Consider the following 20,944-nt stretch of genomic DNA (forward strand, 5'->3'; position numbering starts at 1 on the left):
TGAGTGTAGTCCTGAGAAGGACTGTTGTCGGTGGCAGTGACTGACGTTTCGACAACCTGTGCGGAAGTCATCATCAGAGTCAAGTGAATGATTGGTGAGACTACATCGGTGAGACTGGCAGAAACCTCACAACAAGACTGACTGAACACAGACGGGCGACGAGGAAAGGTGATGTCAGCAATCACATTGCTGAACACCATCGACTTACCAACCACAACATTGACTGGGACTCTGCGCAATGCCTAACCTACAGCACTGACTATTTTCAACGACTGACTCTGGAAAGCTGGTTTACTAACTTAGAACAGACTCCCCTAAACAGATGTCAACAACTACCCGCCCCATACAAACGACTCATTCACGACATAAACATCACAAACGACCGAAAAAGAACAACCTAACTTTACCGACAGACCGAAACAGACCAATCACGACTGACTTACGTCACTTGAGTCTTACAGCCAATAACATCACGGCAAAACCAACCGATCATTTCACACGAACTGGAATAAAAACATTCTACTGACAACAATCATTCACTTGACTCTGATGATGACTTCCGCACAGGTTGTCGAAACGTCAGTCACTGCCACCGACAACAGTCCTTCTCAGGACTACACTCACCCGGACGATCAGACTATACCTTCACATGTTACCCCCGGGTTCAAACCATTTACCGCAGTACGTATGTATGTAGGTATGTATGTATGTATGTATGTAAATCTTTATTTAAACACGGAAAATCATCAGTTACATAATAAAAACTAAGATTAATCAACTGCTTTACATGATTGCCGTGTGAAGATTGCCCCCCGGTGTGTAGAAAACGAAGCCCCCGGCCCACAAAATCACTCCGAAACGGCTGGAAACTGCTTTTAACGACTCCTAGACACTAACGGATTGTAAAAAAGCAACACGGCCCCTGACGATTTTCAATTTTAAAAAATTTCGACCAGGATCTTCGTTTCCTACACATCCCCCCCCTCCCCCCTCAAAATCACTCGGAAACGGCTGGAAACTGCTTTTAACGACTCCTAGACACTAAAGAAGTGTAAGAAACAACACGGCCCCTAAGGGTAAACCCCACATTTTTTCTCTGGGATGCCCGTCCTTAGGTAAATGTTTGAATAAACATAGCTACGAATTGAATTTACATAGTATAAAAATTTTGTTAAGGAAGCAAAGATTCTTCGAGAGTTGCAGCATCCAAAGTTCAAGGGAATCTGCACCACACCAGTAGCCCTAATTCTGGAATATACTTACTTCGACTTCATGCCCTTTGGAATGAACTCAAGAGTGAGCTCCCTATCCGGCTTTCTTGCCACACTCAAAGACTATTATTGTGCAGGCTTTGACGACCCACGTATTTTTTCCGGTATATGCAAAGACATTAGAGACATTTAGCACCAGGGTTTTCGAATTCACGGCAGACCTCAAACGGCAGTTCCAGGTTAGGCGCTTGACGTTTGACGTTTATGGCTTCTACCACTTTAGCTACACCTCCAACCTCAAGCAAATTTACGTAGAAAACTAGCGAATTATGGGAACTTCCAGAAAATGGCGGCTGCTGCAAGGTTAGTTTTTCTAAGCTGATGTATTTCAGGATTTTTTGGAGTTCTCAAACCTTCATTTATCTGTAAAAAAGAAATAAATGTTTTATTCTCCATTTCTAAGGCATGATTTTGAGGACATCCTTGCTGTAGCTCTGGCCTATGACAGCAGTTCTTCAGATGATTCGAGCGATGAAGACGACCTGGATCTTCTTCTAGTCGATGCCATGTTCCCTGAAACTAGCAAGCCCGACTATATACGGCTCAATTTGGAAGACTTGACTGAAATTCAGTGTGAGACGATGTTTAGGTTGGTTTTTTTCCCCCGATTTTGGACACGATAGCCTTTCGTTGAATTACAAATTAAAAAACATTAACTTCGATGACAGGTTCCAAAAACACGACATGCAACGCCTCCTGACTGCATTGGAAATCCCAGAGTATTACATTTGCGTTCAGCGAACACACGCAACTGGGATGGAGGCCTTAATGATCTTACTCAGGAGATTGGTCTACCCAGCAAGATGGTGCGATCTGGTACCCTTTTTCGGAAGGTCTGGGTCTGAGCTCAGTCTAATATTTAACACGGTATGTTTTTATGTAATATTAAGTTTTTTTTTGCAATTAAAGACAAATAACAAGCGCAAAAAATTGACTAAATGAATATTTGCATTTCTAGATAATGGATGACCTCTATGACCGGTTTCAACACTTACTCGATTCGTTAGATCTAGTGTGGTTGGACCCCGAGTTTTTCTCTCAAATCATAAACAATAAAGGAGCACCGCTCAATCAATGCTGGGGTTTCATTGATGGGACAGCGAGACCTATTGCACGCCCCATCCGCAATCAGCGCATCATGTTCAGTGGACATAAAAGGATACATTGCTTGAAATTTCAGGCAAGTATTATCACCGTTCTTTCATTCGGTCGGATGCATCTTAAAAATTCGTAAGAAACCTTAATTACTCCCCACCCCCTTCCAGTCTTGGTTAAGGCACCTTAGTCATATAATGAGTTTGGCAGGTTGGGAGAGGAGTTGGGATAGTAACCAGGATTTTGCAGTGCCAGCCCAGGACTTGTACAATTTCCAAGTACTTTTTGGTCTTAAAGAAATAAAAGCACAATGGAATCAGGAGAAAATGGGAATGTAACCAGGGGCTTATAAGAAGGATTTTGTGGTATGTAGTAAAAGCTGTGAATTATGGTGTTAACATGGGTTATTTTCTCAGTCAGTTGTGGCACCAAACGGCCTGATTGCACACATGTTTGGCCCAATAGAGGGACGTCGACATGACGCATTTATGCTTGGTGTAAGTGGACTGACAGACAAGCTTAGCAGATTCCAGACACCCACAGGAGAGCCATACGTTGTGTATGGGGACCCTGCCTATGGTTTAGCACGCAACATCATTGGACCCTTTCGCGGAGCCCATATTACTGATGATGAACAAGCATTCAATACAGAAATGAGCAAAGTCAGGACATGTGTGGAGTGGGGCTTCGGTAAAATTTGTCAAAATTTTGCCTACTTAGACTTTAAAAAAAATCTCAAGGTTTTGCTGCAGCCTGTTGGGAAGTATTACTTAGTGGCAAGTATCTTAATTAATTGCCATACTTGCCTGTATGGGTCACAAACCAGCACATTTTTTGACCTTGATCCCCCTTCGTTGGAAACATACCTTTCTAATCTCTAATGCAAACAATTTTTTTTTTTGACCATTACTATCTTTTTTTGGTTTTGTAACCAAGCTTGAAATGGCAATGCATAGTGAGTGGGCCTCCCCATACTGTAATTTTGAGGAGGCAGCTTATAAAATGGAAAATCTTTAATGAAATATACTGAAAAACAAATAAACAAGCTAACAAGTCAAGTTGAAGGCTTTTTGCTCGAAAATCATCCATCAAAAAATCTTTTAAGCAAAGATCAAAGCCAACCCAGCCACATACAGCCTCAGATGTCTTGCACTAATTGGCGACCAGAAAATGCACTACTGAGTCTGCACATTTTGCTTGCACCTCATGTTTGCATTGCTAGAGAGAACCCAGCTATAACCCTGTCTGGACAAATGTAGAGTAAGTAAACACATCATTATATGTAACTGTAACCAGGGCTCGACACTGACGATAGCCTTCTAGCCAGACTAGTAGAAATTCAGTTTTGGTTGGTGGTTTTCGATTTCAACCAGCCAGTTTAGCTAGTAAACTAACTGAAAGTGTTGTAACATCTAACATGCCACTAGCCACTTGGCTAGTAAGTTGAAAAGATAGTGTAGAGGCCTGGTAACTGTCTGAGTCTGTTTAGTCAGGAGGTGGTACCAGGAACCCCCCTTCCCCCTTACTCCAAACAAAATTCAAATGAAAAGTTGAAATTTAATTGTTACTTGGATGAAACAATTATGTATATAAGAACGATCCTTCGCAGTAAAGCACTATTTGAGCAATAGTGGAAATCAGACCTGAAAAAAAAAAAAAAAAAAAAAAAATTTAAATTGAAAAAATTTAATTTAAGCAAAATTTATGAAATTTAAGCAAAATTATGAAAAAAATTTAAGCAAAATTTAAAATGAAATAATTATGTTGTGAAACACAACAGCTGCCATATGCAGGCACACAATTTAGTGATAAACATTCTTTGTAACATGCCTTCACAATATTTTGGCCCATGTGAATAAAGTTGACATCCATGAAGTGAAAAGTCCAGTCAAGGTAATACCCAATGGTTTGCTCATGGTAAAACAATGGAACATGCAGTGGAAAAATGGACACAATGCTACAAAACATTTTCTTTCCCCTTTTTCTTCTAAAGACGGTCTTTCAAAAGGCTAAGAATTGCCCTCCTTTCTTGCATTTCCATTTCTAACTTTGCCTTTCTTTCTTCTGCCTCTGCGGCATACTTTTCCTTGGCAAATTCCAACTCCATTCTTCTAAGTTCTAGCTCATCCTTTTTAATTTCAGCTTTCTGAGAGTATTTCTCTGTCAACATATCCATTGCTGAACATTTAGTTGCACGCTTCTGGGCCCTTTTTCTCTTTGAACCTATAATGATCAAAGATTGTTGTTGCTTTAAATTTCTTTCAACAAAGTTTGACCTTTTATCTTATCCTATCTTACACTTTATTACCAATGCAATGGAGTGAAAGTAGTATTTCAGAGAAATTCAAATAACAAATGTACCAACGTTTGTGCAATTTACTTGAAAATTGTTAAAGTAATAACAACCATCACACTATTTATAGGTGTTTCACTAAAATGCTGTTTGCACTTTTGAAGGGGTTTAAAATCAAATTGGTTTGAAAATTTTTGAACCCCCACAAAATCAAACCACAAGTGACAAATGTTGTTTCATAAAAATGCTTAGAAATAAATGTCTCAGGCACTCACAAAAATACTACTGTTTGAAAATAGCTGGCCATTGTCTATTTCTTTATGTAAATGCACTATCAGCCACAGCTATTACACTGTAATCAAACAGAGGTTTTAAAAGATCAATCAGCATTGAATATTTATACACTACAGTAATGTACCTCTCAAAGAAGTGCTTCCATCACCACTATTGGACCCCCCTGAATCTTCATCAGACTTACTAAATGTATCACTGTGATGCTCTAAAAGAAAAAGAGTTGAAACTAAATCAGCTTTCAACAGTGACAATTTGATCAGGATTCATATATGAGCTACTTTTAGCTGCATGTTGTACAATGAATGTGTGAATGATCATCGCAGTTATGAACACTAATTAAGCTGTAGTGAAAATATAGCCCAAAATAAATTCTGGCTTGAGCAGGAGTTCACCCTGTGATCTCTGCATTCCTGGTGCAGAGCACTGCAGCAGTCATGCAGAGGTCATGGGTTTGACTACCGCACAAGCCTGAATTCTCTTTTTGGAACAGTTGGATGATTAATACTTATGGTAATACAGCTATCAAATTATCATGTATATTAACTTGCTAATCTTTCTACAGCTGCCTTTCTCATTTCCTCAGCTTTCTGTCTGTCATCTTCCTCTTTTTTTTTCTTTGCCTCCTTTTCTGTCTTCCTCATCTCTGCCATATCTCTTCTGTATGTAATTATGTCCTCACAGAGCTGCTGCAGCTCAGTCAACTCCTCTTCTGTGCCTGACCTTTCAAAGTCAAATTACAGTCAAACCTGTGTAAAATGGTCACCAGTAGCTTTGTACTGGTTGATTGTTTAATGGAGGTTCAACATCTACAGTATAAAGAATTTGACATTGTTCAGCCCTACCTACATTTTTATTGATCACTGTAAGAAATTTATATTTCTTGCTCATTTGTAATAAACTAAACTACAGCTTTTGAGTACTAATTCAGCTATAATTTATTGCACATTCGGATGGTACCTTCTTACTCTATGAAGTGATTGCTTGATACAATAAAAATACACTCGTTGGGACCAAATTGCATTGTAAAAGGTGACCGCTTAACAGAGGTCACAATATGTGGAATAATAAGTAAGGGAGAAATTTTCGAGGCTATCAAAATTGACCGCTTAATACAGGTTGACCATTAATACAGGTTCGCTTGATACAGGTTTAACTGTAAATGTAGAACATCAAAGATGTAACCATGTGCCTTTAGCGAATGAAAGTGTTGGGACAGTTACCTTTTCAAAGCTTTGGCGTCCTCCGATTTGTATTTCTCAAGTATTCTATCCATCTTTTCTCGACATCCTCTCCCTTTGACTTCTACTGGTTTATCATCAGTAGAAAAAGCATTGCTGAGTATTTTTGCTACTTCGTCCCACTCTTGGGGCTTTTCAGGTAAATACTTTGCCACCTCCTTTGGAAGGGCTAACTCGTGCTTCATTTCTGGCCATCGGAATGGAGCCATGATACCCTGGAATTATAAAAAATTTTAAGCTTTCTCAGATACCATCTACTGCTGCTTGAATAATAAACCTTAAAGGTGAGGAAAACCTCATTTATGAGCTCACAAAAGGCCACTAGCGACCGAAAACTTCGACAAAAACATGAAATTGAAGAGGCCGCCATATTGAATTTCCAGACAACAGCAGTGTTTGATTTTCAAAGGGCAACAAGAAGTCCTATTTTCACTCATTCACTAAAAAATATGTCTAAACTTGTTCTAAAAGGGCTGGTTTACATAAATTTCTGATTTATACGTGGCATAAAAACAAAATCAGGATAAAAAACGTTCAGGTAAATCACTTACGTGAAAACCTACCTCTTGCCGTTGAAAACGCGCGTTGAAAACTCCGAACGTGACCGCAGGGCTTGTTCACGTGACCTCCACCGGTTTGCCGTTCGAGCTTTCCGCTGAAAACCCTGGTGCTAAATGTCACTATTGCGAATGGTCTGCAACACCTTCCCCACAGAAATGTTGCACACCGGGATTTAAAGCCGGCAAATTTTTTAGTCAGCAACCAACATTATTGCCAGCTGACAAAGGAAGAAATCGGAAAAGTGTTGATCGAGTGCCCCATGGTTTGTAAATTGGCAGACTTCGGTGAAAGTCGGTCGAGTGAGATGCAGACAAAGTAAATTCTAAATTCTCAGACTCTCCGCGTAAATCGTGGCACCCCTGTATATCAGGTCCCGGAGATTCTGGTTGGCAAGACACGTTTGTCAGTCGCCACTATTGAAGATATGAAGAAGGCTGATATATGGGCACTGGGAATGAGTCTATTTGTTTTACTGAATCCTTCTGTGAAGTACCCATATCATAGGGAAATTGAGCGCGCCATGGCTAAGGGGAAAACGTGTCTTCAACTTCTAGAGGCCATTTTGGCCGACAAAAAGCTTCCTATTGAGCCCCTCAAGTATCAGCACAAACATGCCACTGATTGGTATAACATACAACGAATTTACAAGGACTGTATTCAGTTTAGTCCAGAAAATAGGCCAAATATTGATCAAGTGGTCCAGATGATCAGCCAAGTACCTTCTGCGTCCACCATGGATATCCATTTAAAAGTTAGCCAAGCATCAGCATTGGAGGTTCTTGACTTTAACGTAGCCCAACTTGCAGCAAATGATGGCAATTTTCCTGAATTCTTCTACCCCGATAATGATGGAAGCAACGCTTGCGCTTTCCCCAGTGTTGTGATGGCGATCGTGATGGCGATCACGGCGGAAGAAATGACTCCGAAGAAAATTTAGATGACGATGATGACGATGACGAGATAGACACTTCAAGTGGGGGTGACGAAGTCACAGACAGAGTGGATAACGCTCCACTCCCTGGAAATAATTATCATGTAAGTGATTAGCAACGATAACTTGGAGATTAACGATTTAAGCTATAAAAGCATTTTTAATGTTTGCGTAGCCTGATATAAACACGAGAGGGGTTGGGAGAATTCGAGACAGTTCTGTAACACCGAGAAGAAGTCGAGGGTTTGCATAACTTTCGAGAATTCTTCCAACCCCTCGAGTGTTTATATCAGGATATGCAGACACAGGAGAAAATTTGTCTATTGCTTTTATAAATAACTTTTCCAAGGGAAAAAAGCAAAACTCTCTTGTTTAGAGCACTGATTAAAAGTGAAATTCTTACCAGTTGCGAAGTCTTGCACACGAAGCTTGTACGCGTTATCAGTTCTTGTTTTGCAACGAAGGTGCTTTCTACAAATACGGGTTTTTCTGGCTGACAATGTTAGATAAGCTAAAGAAATTGACACAGCATGTTTCCGAAAATTTTCCATGTTTCAGCCGATGAATGAATGGGTAAATCAAGTAAATGTGACAAGCCGTTTTCAATCCAAAAACGTTTTCAATCCAAAAACTTTTTCAAAGGTATGCTTGCGTGATTTGCGCGCGAAAAGCAAACAGTTTGAGACCCCAACCATGTCTACATAGCTCATGCAAACACGCCTCTTGGCCAATCAGAGTACGCGTACTATATCAGTTATTTTATAAAATGGGTTAGTGGATGATGTATGCTGGAAAAATTTCTTATTTCGAATATTCTGAAAGGCTTCGTCCGGTCCGATTTAATATGCTCCGATCGCGAAGCAACTCTTGAGTTTGAGTTGTAGCAAGTCTACTGAAAGATGTGTAAAGAGATTTTTAATTAGTTCTGATGATCTGATATAAAACGCGAAACTTAATTTTGAAACAACTGATGAAATTAACCTTTTCCTCATTCCTTCCTTTTAGGCGGTTGAATGTTGGAACAATGATCATAGAATCCCTATGTTTGAGAAGAGTCGAGCCACAAGGTACACCGTTTCTAATGCGGCAAGAATATTAATAGGAAGCAAGGCCTCTGATTGCTCTAAGCAACCTTTAAAAGTTCGAGAGAATGCGTCATTCCTGATAGATCTAAAATGGTCCAGCGAATGGGAAGATATTAAGGGTGACATGAACGGAGTCTACAATAGAGTCCTACTCTGTGGCATTTGGACTTTGAAACTTGAGGATGGCCTATTGTCTGTGGTTTCGCGCAAGAAAATTTCTTTGACTTCGCCTACAATGTTTCATTTAGTAATTAACTCAAAGGAGAATAAGGCCCAACCAGCATTTGTGCGCTCACTTTTTCTTTTGAAAAACGACGAGGGTGGAATCGTGGGTGATGTTTGTCTTTTACAGTATCACCTTATTAATGGCCAAGAGCAAGTAAAGATTGATGTCCAAACACATGGGAACTGTAGAAAAACAAACCCAAAGCCTTTTCATCCTATGAAAAAAGTTCATTACGCCAACTACAAGAAGGCATTACAAGCAAACCTTCAAGACGAGTATATGACGACCTCCGTCAAAAGTCAGGTGGAATTTGTGGGTCAGTGTCCCTATGCGACTTGCCGCGCGGCAGACATCAAGTTTACGATGCCAAGTCGAAAGCTTGTCAGCAAGGTAATGATGATGTCGATGATCTCTTGAAAACATGCTCGCGACAAGGAAGATCTCGTACTACACCATTCAGATTTCCCTGAAGATCTGTGGGTTTTGGGGACATCTTCCATGTGCTCTGAATTAAACAGATCCACAGGTTCTGATATTTTGAGCCACCCTTTTAGTGTCGACCCAACATTCAGTCTGGGCAGGTTTGACTAACTCCTGTGGTTTTCAAACACCTTCTCCACGATTCTAAGCGAACAGGAGGAAATCCGATCTTCCTAGGCCCAATAATGATCCCTCACAGTAAGTCTGAGACAACCTACCAGATGTTAGCCATCACGTGCGTCAAAAAACGCAGTGGTTTAATTAATGCAAAAGGCTTTATGACCGATGGAGAAACAGCCCTCCAAAGTGCATTTCAAGAACGGTTGAAGCATTCGCAGAGTTTACGATGCTTCAAACACTTCGAAAACAATTGCCGGGACAAATTAAGGGATTTAGGCATAAAAAGTGAAAAGGATCAGAGGTAATTTTTGGTGAAGACGTTTGGAGTTCGTGGGAAAGCGGAAGGGTAACATTGATGCAGTAGACGGCAAGGACCTGCGTAAACGTTTGAAATCCGCACAGGATGAAGTGGATGAAAAAGAACGACTGAACCTTGGTAAAGACAAGCAGTACACCTCCTAGTATTGGTCTTACTTGAATGACAATAGAAAGATGATGGGAAAACATAATGGTAGACGATGTAAGGAAGAAGGCTGGTCTGATAGTTGGAGAAAACGGCAAACCGCAAAGGTGTTACACCAACTGTTCGGAGTCGATGAACAACCTTGTGAAGGCAGCAAAGAACATCTTTACAAAGGCAACAGGTACTACTCATTTAACTAAACTCCAATTTACCCGACACGTGTTTGAAGCAATACACGATCATCAAGTTGAAGAGTTTCAGTCCGCAGTGGCTGAAGTAAGCGACGAGTACGTCCTGGCAGACCACAGCAAATATTTACAGGTTCCAGCAGATGTGTGGTTTGATTGGTCACACCAAACAAGAAATAAGTACATTGGAAATATCCAAAAGCTGTCCATGGAAGACATATTTCAACAGAAAGATGTCCCCTGGCCAAGTGACAGCATGAGTGAGGATCGCTGCGAATTTAGGGACCTTGAAGTAGATGTTGCTGGCATCCTTTCAGACCACTTCGGTTACTCTGCGGACAACTCCATAGCACTAAAGCGAGAGGTACTAAACTTAGTCAAACACCCAACAGCCATTCAGCCCAAAGCCTCACTGACCCCGAAAGAAAACCTAAAGTTTGAAGTGGCTAGTCCAAGTGCTAGGAATGGAAGTGTTCTGCTGTGACCGTTTACAGTGGTCACGTTGGATGTGTTTGTGGCAGGTATCGACATGACAACATATGTAAACACTCCATTGCTGTGGCTGCACGTCAATCCATTCTCTCCACACACTTTAATTTCCTCAAGAAGAAATCAAAGAGAGGAAGCCGCATGGCCCTCTCAGAGTATGATGTCAACAACAATACAGCGGGAAAGAAAGGGGCTAGAAATAAAAACTCGTATAGGCCGGAAAGATCTTGTGGGAGTGGAGTAGAACCAAGTAGTCAAGCAAGGCAGACATTTACTGAAATCCACCATAATGAAAATCAATTTGTTTTGATGTTCCTGCCACAAGAAGCCAGGACGTGTAAATCATGCGAAATCGAGTTCTGTCAACGCAAGCAAGTCCTCCCATTCAATTTGGTGTTTGCCCATAAAGAACGCTGGTTGTATCCTGTTGATGGAGATTGGTCGAAAGCGAAAGCATCAAAGAAGGAAACAAATCGCTTTTATCATACCGCAAAGAAATGCATCATTAAGAGGTTCCCCTATTTCAATTGGGATTATGTTGAAATTCCGTCCAATGTCGCTGATTCTTTGATAGAATCGCACAGGAAATATCTCAGGAGCGATTTTAAAGAAGCTATCGTATAATTTGAACAGCAAGAGCATTTTTTGATAGGCCATAGTGGAACTCCTTTCTTGTCTGAAATTTTAATTTGCATAGGAAGAGAAAAACCTCTGGCTTCTCCATGTTCCAAAACGGCGTTTATTCGGGGGTACCTTCTGTTTCGACATGCCCTGCTGGCAGAGGCGTTTATTTGTTAACTTCCCCTACGGTCCACGTAAAAATAAAGTCCTCTGCGCTCGGCCTGTTAAATCTTCTTCGAGCATGCGCGGCCTGTTGCTTAGAGACAAATTAGTTCCCGGTAATACTCGGCTAACTTTCAACTTCCGGTGAGGATGCGTGCGCATAAAAACATTTTTAAAACAGGTTCTGACCGGTTTTGTAAATCAGATTATCCACAAACTTGGATAATTCCCAGGCGCATGCTCGAAGAAGATTTGACAGGCCGAGCGCAGAGGACTTTATTTTTACGTGGACCGTAGGGGAAGTTAACAAATAAACGCCTCTGCCAGCGGGGTAGTTTCGACATCGTTTCCTCTATTTTGCTGAGATAGAATGGTGGAAAATTACTAAGTTGTACCGAACTTTTCCGTAATACACTCGAGTAAACGCCTCATTCTTTTGAACAGATGTGGCATTGGCGTTTATTAAAGGGCGTGGTTAACTAGTATTAATACGGTATTTGTTTGTTTGTAAAATCGAAAACCTCGCTCTGGTAAATTTTCGGAATTTAACAAAAATGGACGTTCTACAGAGGTATAGTTAATGATTAATTTTCCCTGATTGAAAAACCTCTGTGAGTATACCTGCTGTGCGATACTTATGCAATAGCGAAAATCAGACCTGGAAAAAATCAGACCTGTACGGCCGGGGATTCGAACCACTGACCTCTGCGATACTAGTGCAGCGCTCTACCAATTGAGCTAACAAGCCAACTGGGAGCAGGCCGTTAAGTTGATCCGTAATAAACCCGTGATGATAAATCAGATACAATGTATATATGAAGTTCATATATTTTGAACTGCGGTATTAGATACGTAGTTGAAATGGTAAATTGGCCACCGTAACGATTACAAAAGCTGACGTTTCGAGCGTTAGCCCTTCGTCGGAGCGAATAGAGGAATTGTGGGTTGTGTGTGCATTTCAAGGCAGAAAATGGAGCTACGTTATTGGTGGGAACATGGCAACGAGAAAAACAAGAATAAATTAGTGGAATGAAAAGCGTTCGTTGATCCCTGTGGGATTTAGACTGCCGGTTTGAAAGATGAGCTTTTGTTCAAGATTTTTACGGCTTTCCGTGCTACCTAAGTGTAAGGAATGATCGCAGATTGCCATATGTTGCTTAGCAGATTGAGTAAATTAAAATGTCTAGCGACTGGTTTCGATGTGTCCTTGTCATTCCTTTCCACGTCTCGAAGGTGTTCTTAAAATCGGTCATCTAGTCTTCTGCCTATTTCGCCGATGTATATCTTTTTGCGATAAGTGCAAATTATGCAATAGATTACATGGGCGAAGGTGCACGTGAGGTGATCGGTGATCTTAATAGATCGTTTAGGTCCCGATATTTTCTCAGTGTTGTGAATGAAAGGACACGTTTTACATCGTGCACGAGCGCATTTAAAAGTGCCTGGTTGATCATTAGTCTGAAAAGAACTTCTGACAAAAAATTGCCTATGTTTTTGTCGCGTTTGAATGAAATGAGCGGAGGCTGCGGAGGCTGCGAAAAGATAGACGCTATCTTTTCGCAGCCTCTGCAGCCTTTTTGCAGCCTCCTTTTTAAGTCATTTCTTAATTAGGGTTCGTCTGTTTTATTTATATCAAACCAAATAAAACAGACAACAATAGATGAGACATGCAGTAATGTTTCACAACAAATGCTATCTTTAGTAAATTATTCTTCTTAAAGGCTGTATTATTTTCATTTAGCCCGCAATGCTTACAAGCAGGCGATATGTGTCAGTTTTTATTGACGTAAAGCAATAGATTGTTTCAGGGTTAAAGTGCTAGGCTGCGCATAAACGATAAACAGGTTGGTTACTGTTTAACAAATGGTAAACACCACAGCGTACACTATTGAGTTATGGATGCACGCGGGAGGTTGCTAAGCACGAGAGAAGCGTAAGAGTCGCTCGAGGCGATAGCCGAGAGCGACTCTAGCTTCTTGAGTGCTTAGCAAACCTCCCAAGTGCATCCATAACTCAATAGTGTACGCTGTGGTGTTTACCATTTGTTTTATAACATAACATTGATACATTGTAGCTAAAGAGTTCCCTTTTATTTAACAAATCTTACGCGACCAGAAAAGACAAGCGCGCGCGTAAAAGTAGTCTTTGCATTTGCTCACGTCAGCAGCGTACATCCATGGGCAAATGGGGGACGCTAAATTGACCAATCAGAGCGCGCGCCTTACTTTAGTTATGTTATAATTATACTTATCTTTCGAGTGAAATTAAAAATATTTAGTTGGAGAAAAAAAGCTACTACAGTAACTGTGAATCGCTTAATTGTTAACGCACTGATGAAAAATAACAACCGCGGAAACAGTTGAAGGTTATTGGCTGATTGATTAAATTCGATTCATTAATTCAATCATCTTATATAAACATTGGCGATTGGATCGATCCGTAGATTACTTTAGCGGACAAAACAACCGTACTTTTCTGAGAAAAAAAAAAGAGAGAAAAGAATCTTGTGGCAGTCACTGCCACATATCTTTAATTTCAATCAGTAAAAAAATCACGAGCCATAAAATGTCTTCTGTGGTATATCGTTCCGAGGCAGTAAACTTCAGAGGTTTGTTATCAGATGTAAGTGGGAGAAAACCTAATGAAAACAAAGTTAGGTATGGGTCGCACTTGGGCAAAGTTTTCAACTTTGCCGGAAAAAAAAACACAGAAAATTTGAAATCGCAACCGGAAAGCAAACTTTTGGTTTCAACTATCAGGGTCGCACAAGGTGAAAAAAATGTCAGTGATGACACTTTGATAAACCAGACACACGTTTATCGACGTGCTATGGGGAGAGAGCAGTGAGCTGAAAGAGGAAAACAAACGTTAAAAAAATGCGTCCCGTTGAAGCATTGTTAATAACGATCACGGTGATGCTTATTCTTCTTATTCAGTGAAATCACGAGCACTTTTTAGTCTTTCGTATGATCTATGAAAGGTGGGTTAACGCCTGTTTAACTGTTTTGACTGCCGCTATGATGAGAGCGAGAAATCGACGTCAGCGAAGATTACTTCGAGCGCCATATGCCTGGTCAGTTCCGCGACCAGTCGAGTCGTTTGCTGTTTACTGACAAGCGATGACAGTTACCGCTGTGATAGCTATTGTTTAGCCCGAGTTTTCCGAAATCTACCTGCCCCACCCAAGCACTACGGCGTCTTTGATGTTTTGGCCGGTTTTCAAAGTTTTTGCGAACTGGAAAAGCTAGGGTCGCATTTGGCAATGTGCCCCGATGACAGATTTTTACACCAAAGTGACCACATTTACACCAAACTTTGCCAAGTGCGAACCATGCCTTAATCGCATTTAAATGCATTTCTCCGTGACTCACGCAAAGTGAAGAAGTGACTTATTCCTATGCTGTTGAAGTTTCCGCGGCACTTGCATTAGTGCCCGCAGTTTAACTAGCGAATTTAGTATTTCCAATTTATCATGGCATCAACTTGTTCCATAACTCCAGCTCCATGTTAACAAACAATAAAAAGCACTCATCGAAGATTTTACTCAAGTCAGCAAGGCCTTCAACTCGGGGAATATAAATGGTATAATATGTGACTGTTTCAGCTATAAACTGGAAGATTTTACGCCAATATCGTGTTCCTTCTAAACTGCAAATTCGGCCAGAATCATAGGCTCCCTGTAGCCTCATTTTTTGTAGTAGAAATCAGTTGCATACCTTGTAATTCATTATAGAAAATTTTGGATATTCTGTGGTCAAACGCAGCAATGAAAACAAGCCTGATAGCATAAAACTTTGAAGAAATCGTGGACAGAAAATGCCACCAACGGTTTTGCCGCGCTCTTTTTTTGTGCCAAAAGCCGAATATTAAGAAAGCAATCTTCAGTAATGACTGTCAAGTCGTCTTCGGTGAATGTGCAAATGATCGTGCCCGCGTGATAAAAAAATCGTGACCTTATTAGGCTTCCATATGAAAACTTTCGTATAAAGCAAGAAGATTTTACAAGCTTTTCTGTCACGAATGTGATCCCGTAAGGACTTGACCAATGCTTTATCACCTAACTTTTCCTGCCTATTTTGTGACACAGGATGTATGTTAAATTGGAGGAAGTCATAACTAACTACCACTGCATTTACGAGGTGAATTTAACATCAAATGTTAGAATAATTCGTTTTTTAACAACTTCCATACCAAATGCTACCTATTAAGTAAGCCTATGCTCGACGAAATGACTCGCATTTAGTTCATCTTTGAAACTGTCACCTACTTCTAAGTGTCAAACAATACAACAGTACATTGCCCTCTTTCACAATGCTTTTTGCATCTGTAGGTGGTTATTGATACGATACGCATAAAGCGCAGCAAAATCTCCACATTTTCAAGATATCTTTACAACTGTCTCAAGAATCCTTTTTACCCTTAATTTTTTGATTACCCAACTTTTCTTCCGAATTGCTGATCGTCCACAAACAGCTCGAGGCCTACAGCGTTTGAGTTGGTGAATCATTAATCATTACATCATGTCAACTTAGTTATCCTCTTTCGAATATCGAAAATGATCGAAATTCCACCTTCTTGATCGAAATGCCACCTTCTTTTACATGTATCTTGACCTAGGTCCATGGATTCAGTTTAATTCTTTATTTTATTAGTAGGCAATGTTGCCTCCTGGTTGGCGATCGTTATAAAACAGCTCAAAGCGCGGTAATTACTAAAAGAAGGAATGACAAAGTCGAATTACGACCGTGGACATGAAATTAAGAACCCACAGAAAGCTCTTTATTCGCTCAATCGAGCAAAAGCATTGCTGTACTTGCATTATGGGAAAGCGCTAACATCGATTTTATCTGCTTCCCAACAAAGAGTTAAGGCCCTGTTCGCATCACACCGAAATATTAGGTTTGGTATTTGCAAAAAAATTGAAAATTTTGTAACAATGAATTTTCTCTTTTTGTAATAGAGTTCGCACTTGAGACGTGCGAATTATTTGGGTAACCACAAATGTCATTCAATCGAAAAAGATATCGTGATTTCATGACAGTGCATTTTCTTCTATATCGTTTCTGGTCAAGGACTGATCGCAAAGCAAAATTCCCCCCCCCCCCCCCCCGAAGAGAGTCATTCGACAACTTACTACCGCGACGTTTAATTTCGAAATATGATGACCAGTTTAAGAGTATCTTGTCAAGGGACAAAATATTTTCTCGCCCGACAAAAAATTGTAGGCCTCCAAACCTAGTTGACGGCACCTTTGAAGTTTAGTGGCTCTTACGAAAATTTTGGTGGGTTAAAAATCGTTCGTACTGAAAATGGTCTCGCGTTGACACATTTTTTTGCAAAATACGTACCTCATTAGCTTCTTTTGTTGGGAAAGCGCTAACATCGATTTTATCTGTTTCCGAACAAAGGAGTTAAACACCAACATCGGAAATTGCAACCAGGTATTCCTTGCGACTCCCCAAGGGTTGTTTTCCAATTTGTCCTGGTCGCTGCCGATCATTTCTTGTGTAAAAACTTGCGAAACCTATGAAGTGAAACTGGGGTGGCTACTTTTTCTTGCCGATATTATCCGTCAGCAAAACGTAGAAGTCAGTAAAAGTGACCGATTCTTCCAGGGAAATTCTATTGTCTGGAGCTTGGACTTGTTAGGAGAGTTTCCTCGACAGCTGTGTTGTGAAACCATTTGTGAAGACATCGCGTTTATTGTTCGCTTTTTTTGTCACATTTCTTCGCTTCGTGATGTTACAGTAACACGGGAAATCTAACCGGATTTATCATCGTATCTGAGCTTTCTGTGGGCTCTTAATTTAATGTCCACGTGCAATCCGTCAAAACCTAGCGCGTATACATAAGTTATTCGGCACTGTCACAGGTAACGCAATGGGTGTTACGAAAACTAAGACCCTCGAAAACGAAGACTTAAGACCTAAGACCCGTCTTAGTTTTCGAGATTACGAAAGAACCCCACCAAACCAGTCTGTAAAATGTCTACAAAGTCGAATTACGACCGTTCAAAGACTATAATTCGTAAAACAACCACTCAGGGACCAACACTCAGGGTCTTAAAATAATTGAGAAGAATATGCTACCTTTCTATAACATCAAGAAATGATTAGATATTCTAGTCTTCTCGGATAGGGACGAATAAATGGAGGTCCCGTCTCCTGCAGGGTTTGGGGCAGGAGACGTTAATTTCCCACGCACGAGATTACTGTGTGATGGATGTCCTCCCCTGGGGTGGGATGGGTGGTTAACAGGACCCCCGTTGATACCAGTGTTTACTACACTGAAGGGGCTAGACAGCATTTTGGCTTTATACAGACGATGAAAACCATACACTACCTGCGTATAATTGTGCACTGAAAATATGCCTTACCCCAATTGATCTTTAATTTTGTTTTTTATCCTTTAAATTATAAAATTGGCTTTCCAGTGTTTTTCTACGTGTCTCTGCGATCGATCGAGATTGCGTTACCTGTGACAGCGCTGATAACTTCTGCACACGCGCTAGGTTTTGGCGATTGCACGTGGACATCAACTAAAAGCCCACAGAGAGCTCATGTTCGATCATAAATCCGGGGCGCTTTCCATTAAACAAAAATCACCAGTTGAAAATGTCGGTATTTTCGGAGGCCGAATGGAACGCGTCCGAACTGCTAAAAGTTGAACACCAACATAGCGCTAACTCGCCGAAAACGCTTCAAAATGGTCTGAGACGCTAGGAATCAACAAAGAAAACAACAAGGTAATAAGGTAAGCCAATTTTATTTCAAAACAAGACATTTTTTTCTCTCTTTTAAGGCAAACCGATAACATCCCATACAAACCTTTATAAATATAAAACGCTGCGCAACACGGTAAGAGTCACGTCCGCTTTTCTATTAGTGAGCTTGGGCTGCCTGTGTCCTGACAAGTCCTCCAGGCAATAAAATTTCCCTGGTAGAATCGGTCACTTTTACTGACTTCTACGTTTTGCCGACGGATAATATCGGCAAGCAACAGTAGCCACTCTGGTTCCACTTCACAGGTTTTGTAAGTTTTTACGTAAGAAGTGATCGGCAGCGGCCAAGACAAATTGGAAAACAAACCTTGGGGAGTCGCAAGGAATACCTGGTCGCGATTTCCGGTGTCAGTGATTAACTCCTTTGTTCGGAAACAGATAAAATCGATGTTAGCGCTTTCCCAATAGAAGAAGCTAATGAGATATGTCTTGTTTACGTCCACCAATATGGCGGCAATGACGTATCGTGCAAACCACATATTGCAAGTGCACCAGTGTTTTTGCTCGATTGATCGAATATGAGCTTTCTGTGGGTTCAATGTCCACGGTCGTAATTTGACTTTGTAGACATTTTACAGACTGGTTTGGTGAGGGTCTTAGTTTTCGAAATTAAAACTAAGAGGGGTCTTAGTTTTTGAGATTACGAAAACTAAGACCCCTAAATTTACCGTTAAATCTGAGTAAAAACTCGGTGGAAAGGATCAGACAGGAGATAATTTGACAGATTAAGCCTGTTTTGGTTACAATTTTAATTTATATTTCAATGGATTCGATTTTAGGGGATCTTCGTTTTCGTAGTCTCGAAAACTAAGACGGGTCGTGGGTCTTTGGTCTTCGTTTTCGAGGGTCTTAGTTTTCGAAACACCCGTCATGCTGCAATCATTTGTCCTCTAGTACAATGCTTTGCGGATCTGTGGTCGATAAAACAATTTCCATTTAGCTTATCGAAACGTAACATACTTTTAAGATCTATTAGAGAAGGAAGGAGGATCAGAAATTGGAGTAGGAGAGAACAGCCGAGTGTTCGGCTTCAAAATACAGCGTAAAAACTAAAACAAGGAATGACCTAAAACCACCCACATTCACCTACAACCACCTACAACCATCTAAAACCACCCACAACAACCACCTACAACCATCTAAAACCACCTACAATAACCACCTACAACCACCTAAAACCACCTTCAGCGACAATTTGTGACAATTTTGTTCACAAATTTCAATTTACATGCACACCGGAAATGTTGTTCCATGTCTCGCATGTTCAGCACAAAAACTGTTTTTCAGGAAACTGGATTCCTAATTTGCTTTGTAAGCAAACTCAAAGTATTGAAGATGAATACATGATACTTAGTCATTTGTAGCATCCAGGTTATATATCAAGATATATATAGATTCTACTAACTTTTACTATGAGCACTGAACTGTGACACTAGATATGTGCAGGTGTAAGTACTAAAAGAAGGAATGACCTAAGGGGCCGACCATTTAACTCCTGAGGGGAGGGGGGTGGGTGATTTTGAAAAAAAATTTCCTGCAAGCGCTTCTTGGAAGGAAAAAATTCCATGCAGCCCAAATGTAACAGAAAAAATTGTACCAAAAATTCGGAAAAAAAAATCCTGCACAGCAGATTGCTAGAAAAAAATTTCTTGATTACCAGAAAGCACCCACCCCCCCCCCTCAAAAGTTAAATGGTCGGCCCCTAAAACCACCTATAACCACTACCTAACCTCATCTAAAACCACCTATAACCACCTTCAGAATACTATTGTGACAATTTCTTGTGACAATGTAAATGCACACCGGAAATGTTGTCACGTCTCGCCTGTCTCGCATGTCATTACCAGGGAAAAACGCCAAGAGAATTGTTTACACAGGAGCAGCACCAAGAGCCTTGAGGTTTTTCGAGTAATAGACTACGTTTAGAGGTCAGTGTTTTCAAGGTCTGAGTTTTCGAGGTCTGCATTTTCGCCGTCTGTTTTGAGGTCAACTGGACACCAATCAGGAACCCCAGTAGCAGGAAATTTGATGAGGTTTCGTAATACAACATCATTTTGTTTATTTTTACAGCCGTGTGAAATATACGGTTCCATTTCTGCGTTCTGCCGGCGGGATGCCACTTTGTCACCGGAAGAGTATGGAACATGTGTAACAACAGGGAAATCAAAAGCAATCAAAACCAAGTACTGAAATCGGAAGCCAGCATGTCTGGCAGGTTCCGAGAGCTGATTGACTCTATCTATTTCGCGTGTGGTACTCGTAGGGATGCTGCTTGTAACTGCGGTAATTTTAGGGAATTTATTTTCGTAAACTTTGCCCCGTTTACGAGGGTTTTTTTGACCTATTAATACTCTCGTACAGTAGACTCGACGTGTGTTAAAGCAAAGCGTTTAATCAAAAGTCTCTCTCATTCGTCTTACAACGGGTGTATAAAAACTCCCGTGAAAAGGTGGGGCCCTAGTTTTATGGGGATATCACGTAATAGAACGTTTAATCGGATGTCCCATTGCTCGTTGCTAAGTGATAATCAATGAAAGTTCGTTCAAGGTTACCTCAATCAATGGTGTTAATTAAGATACTAAACATCTGTACTACTCAAATTACGAAGTCTCCGACATTATAAGCTACATGCATCTCTCGAGATTT

General features: G+C 40.6%; 2 protein-coding genes across 4 annotated transcripts; one reads left to right on the top strand and one right to left on the bottom strand.

Annotated features, from left to right (window-relative positions):
• The first annotated feature begins 1,234 nt into the window (after nucleotides 1-1,234).
• Nucleotides 1,235-3,424, top strand: LOC148728250 (uncharacterized). 2 transcript variants are annotated; one of them, XM_088725545.1, is made up of 5 exons: nucleotides 1,235-1,574; nucleotides 1,675-1,860; nucleotides 1,940-2,138; nucleotides 2,230-2,455; nucleotides 2,787-3,424. In XM_088725545.1, the coding sequence occupies exons 1-5, from the start codon at nucleotides 1,558-1,560 to the stop codon at nucleotides 3,245-3,247; spliced, it is 1,089 nt and encodes a 362-aa protein (XP_088581671.1). In that variant the 5' UTR covers nucleotides 1,235-1,557; the 3' UTR covers nucleotides 3,248-3,424. The 2 variants fall into 2 exon arrangements, with proteins under 2 accessions (XP_088581671.1, XP_088581670.1); XM_088725544.1 differs by having other exon boundaries at nucleotides 1,235-1,860.
• A 1,648-nt stretch (nucleotides 3,425-5,072) lies between these two features.
• LOC148728251 (uncharacterized) lies at nucleotides 5,073-6,882 on the bottom strand. 2 transcript variants are annotated; one of them, XM_088725547.1, is made up of 3 exons: nucleotides 6,755-6,882; nucleotides 6,174-6,406; nucleotides 5,073-5,673 (listed from the first exon to the last, which is right to left on the bottom strand). In XM_088725547.1, the coding sequence occupies exons 2-3, from the start codon at nucleotides 6,398-6,400 to the stop codon at nucleotides 5,493-5,495; spliced, it is 408 nt and encodes a 135-aa protein (XP_088581673.1). In that variant the 5' UTR covers nucleotides 6,401-6,406; nucleotides 6,755-6,882; the 3' UTR covers nucleotides 5,073-5,492. The 2 variants fall into 2 exon arrangements, with proteins under 2 accessions (XP_088581673.1, XP_088581674.1); XM_088725548.1 differs by having other exon boundaries at nucleotides 6,743-6,876.
• Between the last annotated feature and the right edge of the window lie 14,062 nt (nucleotides 6,883-20,944).

This window comes from Stylophora pistillata, chromosome 6 (genome assembly GCF_964205215.1).
Source record: "Stylophora pistillata chromosome 6, jaStyPist1.2, whole genome shotgun sequence".
NCBI classification, from domain to species: Eukaryota; Metazoa; Cnidaria; class Anthozoa; order Scleractinia; family Pocilloporidae; genus Stylophora; species Stylophora pistillata.